Source organism: Mesoplodon mirus (assembly GCF_964341445.2).
Source record: "Mesoplodon mirus genome assembly, chromosome: 16".
Classification (NCBI taxonomy): Eukaryota; Metazoa; Chordata; class Mammalia; order Artiodactyla; family Ziphiidae; genus Mesoplodon; species Mesoplodon mirus.
In genome coordinates this window covers 27,365,846-27,369,236 of record NC_138992.1, presented here as the reverse complement: position 1 = coordinate 27,369,236, position 3,391 = coordinate 27,365,846, and the positions used below count along the sequence as shown (strand labels likewise).

Below are 3,391 nucleotides of genomic sequence, written 5' to 3'. Positions count from 1 at the left end.
AAGAATGGCCCCACTGATCCTGGTAACACAGTAATGGAAACTAAAACAACTTTTGAAGTGGGAAGTTGGAAACACCTCAGAGATGAATTCTAAAATGCAAGATATTTCTGAGGCTGCATTCCCCATCCCCTTCTTGAACCATAACCGTACCAAGACACTGAGTTAGCATGGATGCTAGGTGTGTGTTTTACAAAGTATTTACTGTTTTGCTCATGGTGCTTCTAATAAAGCAAGTTTGAATTCATGAGGCAAGATCTCACAAGTACTCAGGGCCTGGATATTAGGTGCTCAGAATGATGCCCAGACCATTGTTAGGGGGAGGTGAATTCTGGTGAGGAGTGCAGTTCCCACTGAATCAGTGTGTTTAGTCTGTCTCTCTCTCTTCTCATTTTAATTTTTTTGGCTGTGAGCTTAAGGACTGCTGCCATCCTGGGGCAATGACTTGTTGCTTGGCCTGAGTAAGTGACACCAGTTTCTAGGCACGGTCCCCAAGAGTCTAGCTGCACTTGTATTGGAGGTCTTCTCCAAACAACAACAAAATGTCACCTGGGAGTGTGCCTGAGCCAATCATGACTCAACCTGCCTAGATGTTTAGATATCTGGATATAGGATAAAAACGTCTTATGCTTAAAAAAAAACAAAACAAAACTTATGCTTGCCTCTCTGTTGTGAGAACCAGGAAGGACTTCAAGAGCGTGCATAACCAGTATTATAGCTAAATCACAAACAGAAAATGAAATTTATATCAGCAATTAATTTTACTTCATCTAGAAAATGGGCGTGTGACACTGCCTAATATCTGACACTACCATTCTGGGTTAAATTCAGATTGTTTGATTTATATAATTTTATTTTACTAGAAAGTTTATTCTAATGACTTAGTTACCACTTCTGTGTACTGGAATAGTTTTGAATATAACATATGTGTTTTTGCATTTTTTAATAATCAGTATCCTCAAGCTTCAAAATATTCAAAGTCAAAACCCCATATTTTAGTATTTAGCCAAATTATAGGAAGAATAAATTTAGCAAGAAAATGGATAAGCACCTTTGAGAATTAAATGTAAGCCTTATTATGTGATTAGCACTTACATTCTTTTTCACAAAATAGGTTGCTAATTGATCCTACACTTCCTAGAGTCCAAAGAATAATATCCCATATCATGTAAAAGAAATCGTTTGCACACTGGATTGTTAGAAATATTTTGCTATAGAAGTAGAAGCTGATGGCCATTACAGATTAATTACTCTTGGCTCTTGAGGACTGGTGAAGCTGGTTGTGGTTTCTTAATGCATCTTACATGGCTTTTCTTCTAAATAAAAGTACCTAGAGAACAAAAACACTCACTGGCTGTTCGTTTGGGAAACAGACTTTCCTCTCCAGGCAAAGCACTGTTAATTTTAAGAAATGTGTTGTGTTTTGTTTTGCTTTGCTTTGTTCAGTTCATATAAAATGCCAAGGCAGACTCTCAAGAAGTTCACAACCAGAATTAACTCTGTACAGCAAGAGCATCTTCCTCTACCAAGGACAGCTCCAGGGTGTTTTCATTAGTGCTAGTTTTCATCCTAAAGTTAAAGGAACCGTAGAGTTTCGCAGACTCTTTGGAAGAGGCAAACCTGTCACGCCGATACAGCTCCCCCTTCCACATGGACATCATTAGCAAACAGGAAAGAACGACCCCCCCAAGCGTGAGAAGGCAGAGGCCGGCAATCACACAGCGGTCCAGGTGAGCCCCCAGCCTCGCGCTCTCCTTCTCCAGACGTTCCATCTCCCGGGCCGGCACAGTGTTGGGATCCACAGTCACATCGCGTGGGACAACATAAGAGATGATCACCAGCAAGATGCCAGTGACCAAGAACAAGATGGCGCTTACGAAACCATAGTCTACTGACTTCCCTGAAGAGGTGGCTTCCGAGCTTGTATCATCTTCATCTTCGGATATCAGCGATATGGCAGCCTCGGGGGACCACTCATTTGGATTTCCCCAGCCAAGGTCTCCCAGGTGCTTACTCCCTTTTGCTGAAGGGGAGCGCCGGTTCCTTCGCTCCAGGTTGACATTCTCATCCACATAGGTAAAAGAGGTTTCTAATTCCTGGCTACAGCAGTTGCAGACTTTCTGTTCTGCTGTTATTTGGTTGTTCCCTGAGTTGAGAAGCCCTGGTGGCAAGAAGTCTGGCTGAATAGCACTGTCTTGCAGTGAGGGGGAAGGGGATGCTGGAGAAGGGCTAAGTTTAGACCCTTCCATCTCTGGTGCTCTTGATGTCGACGTACAGTGTCTCTGGCAGCAGAGAGCAGCTTTAGTGGCTGCTGCATCTGCCTGGTCCCTGGGAAGCCCTCCTGAACTCCAGTCCACAGCATCACACAGGGCTGCCTGGCTGCTCTTCTTAGCAAGATAGTGGAGCTCCATTGGAGCTAGTCAGACATCCCCCAGCAGCTTCCAGAAAGTCTGCCAGTAGCAACACAGTTAGATAAGAACCCAACAGGAGCTAAGGCCGTACCACCAGCAGTATTGCTCCTGAGGCCCTCATCTCCTTTGTAGCCACAGGTCTTGACACTTCAGCCCCAATTCCTCCTAAAAGAGGTAAGAGAAAGGAGAGGCTACCTAGTGGTGGGAAAGTGTGAGAAGGGCAAATCCTCTGACTTATCACAGGGATTAACACTGAGAAATTTAGGTCAGGGTAGAAAAGGAACATGGAGGAAGTGGTAGTGTCTCTGAAGAAAGCATTGCCGTCACCAAGCCAAATTTATCCAAGGACTCACACATTTCGGTGACAGGATCCCTCAAACGAGAAGGCAGGTTTCCTGCATAGAGATACAAATGAGAAAAGCAGGGACCTTTTTTAGCAGAGCTGCTGATTTTCTGAAGAACCTAGGGAAGCACAGACTTCTCAACAATTCAGTTAAATTATAAGTGTTTAGACTCTCTGTAGTTCAGAACAGATTCTAATACAGATTAGTGTTAGAGCATCACCATGGGTGAACCAATCAGTATGTCACTATCAGCTGGGCTCTGTTAGAGCTGGGGCTCAGCATTTTGACTGGGTAGCTCTGAAATGGGTGAAAGATGGCTAGCTTCATCAGCCACCCCTCCGAACCTTACACTTTGTATATCCAGAGACCCTAGTCACACAGCCCTGTTCATTGTGCTTCCATTCTCAGCTTACTGCTACATGGTGGTAGCATGTGCTGGACCCAAAAGTATGTAGACAACACACCTCATTGTGTGATCTCTGCAAAATACAATGGGCTAGCCCACTCCTACACACACACACACACACACACACACACACACACACACACAGAGCTGCCTGCTCCAGGTATAGGTCTGCTACTCCCGCTCCTGGGTATGAGTTCCTCTCCCTCGGCACGGTTTGCTAACAAATGTGTACA

The 3,391-nt window shown here is 44.4% G+C and overlaps 1 protein-coding gene across 1 annotated transcript; it reads right to left on the bottom strand.

Annotated features, from left to right (window-relative positions):
• Positions 1 to 1,137: 1,137 nt before the first annotated feature.
• On the bottom strand, positions 1,138 to 2,844 carry TMEM74 (transmembrane protein 74). The gene has a single exon (XM_082601269.1). It carries the CDS (start codon positions 2,406 to 2,408, stop codon positions 1,491 to 1,493), a length of 918 nt encoding a protein of 305 aa, XP_082457395.1. The 5' UTR covers positions 2,409 to 2,844; the 3' UTR covers positions 1,138 to 1,490.
• Between the last annotated feature and the right edge of the window lie 547 nt (positions 2,845 to 3,391).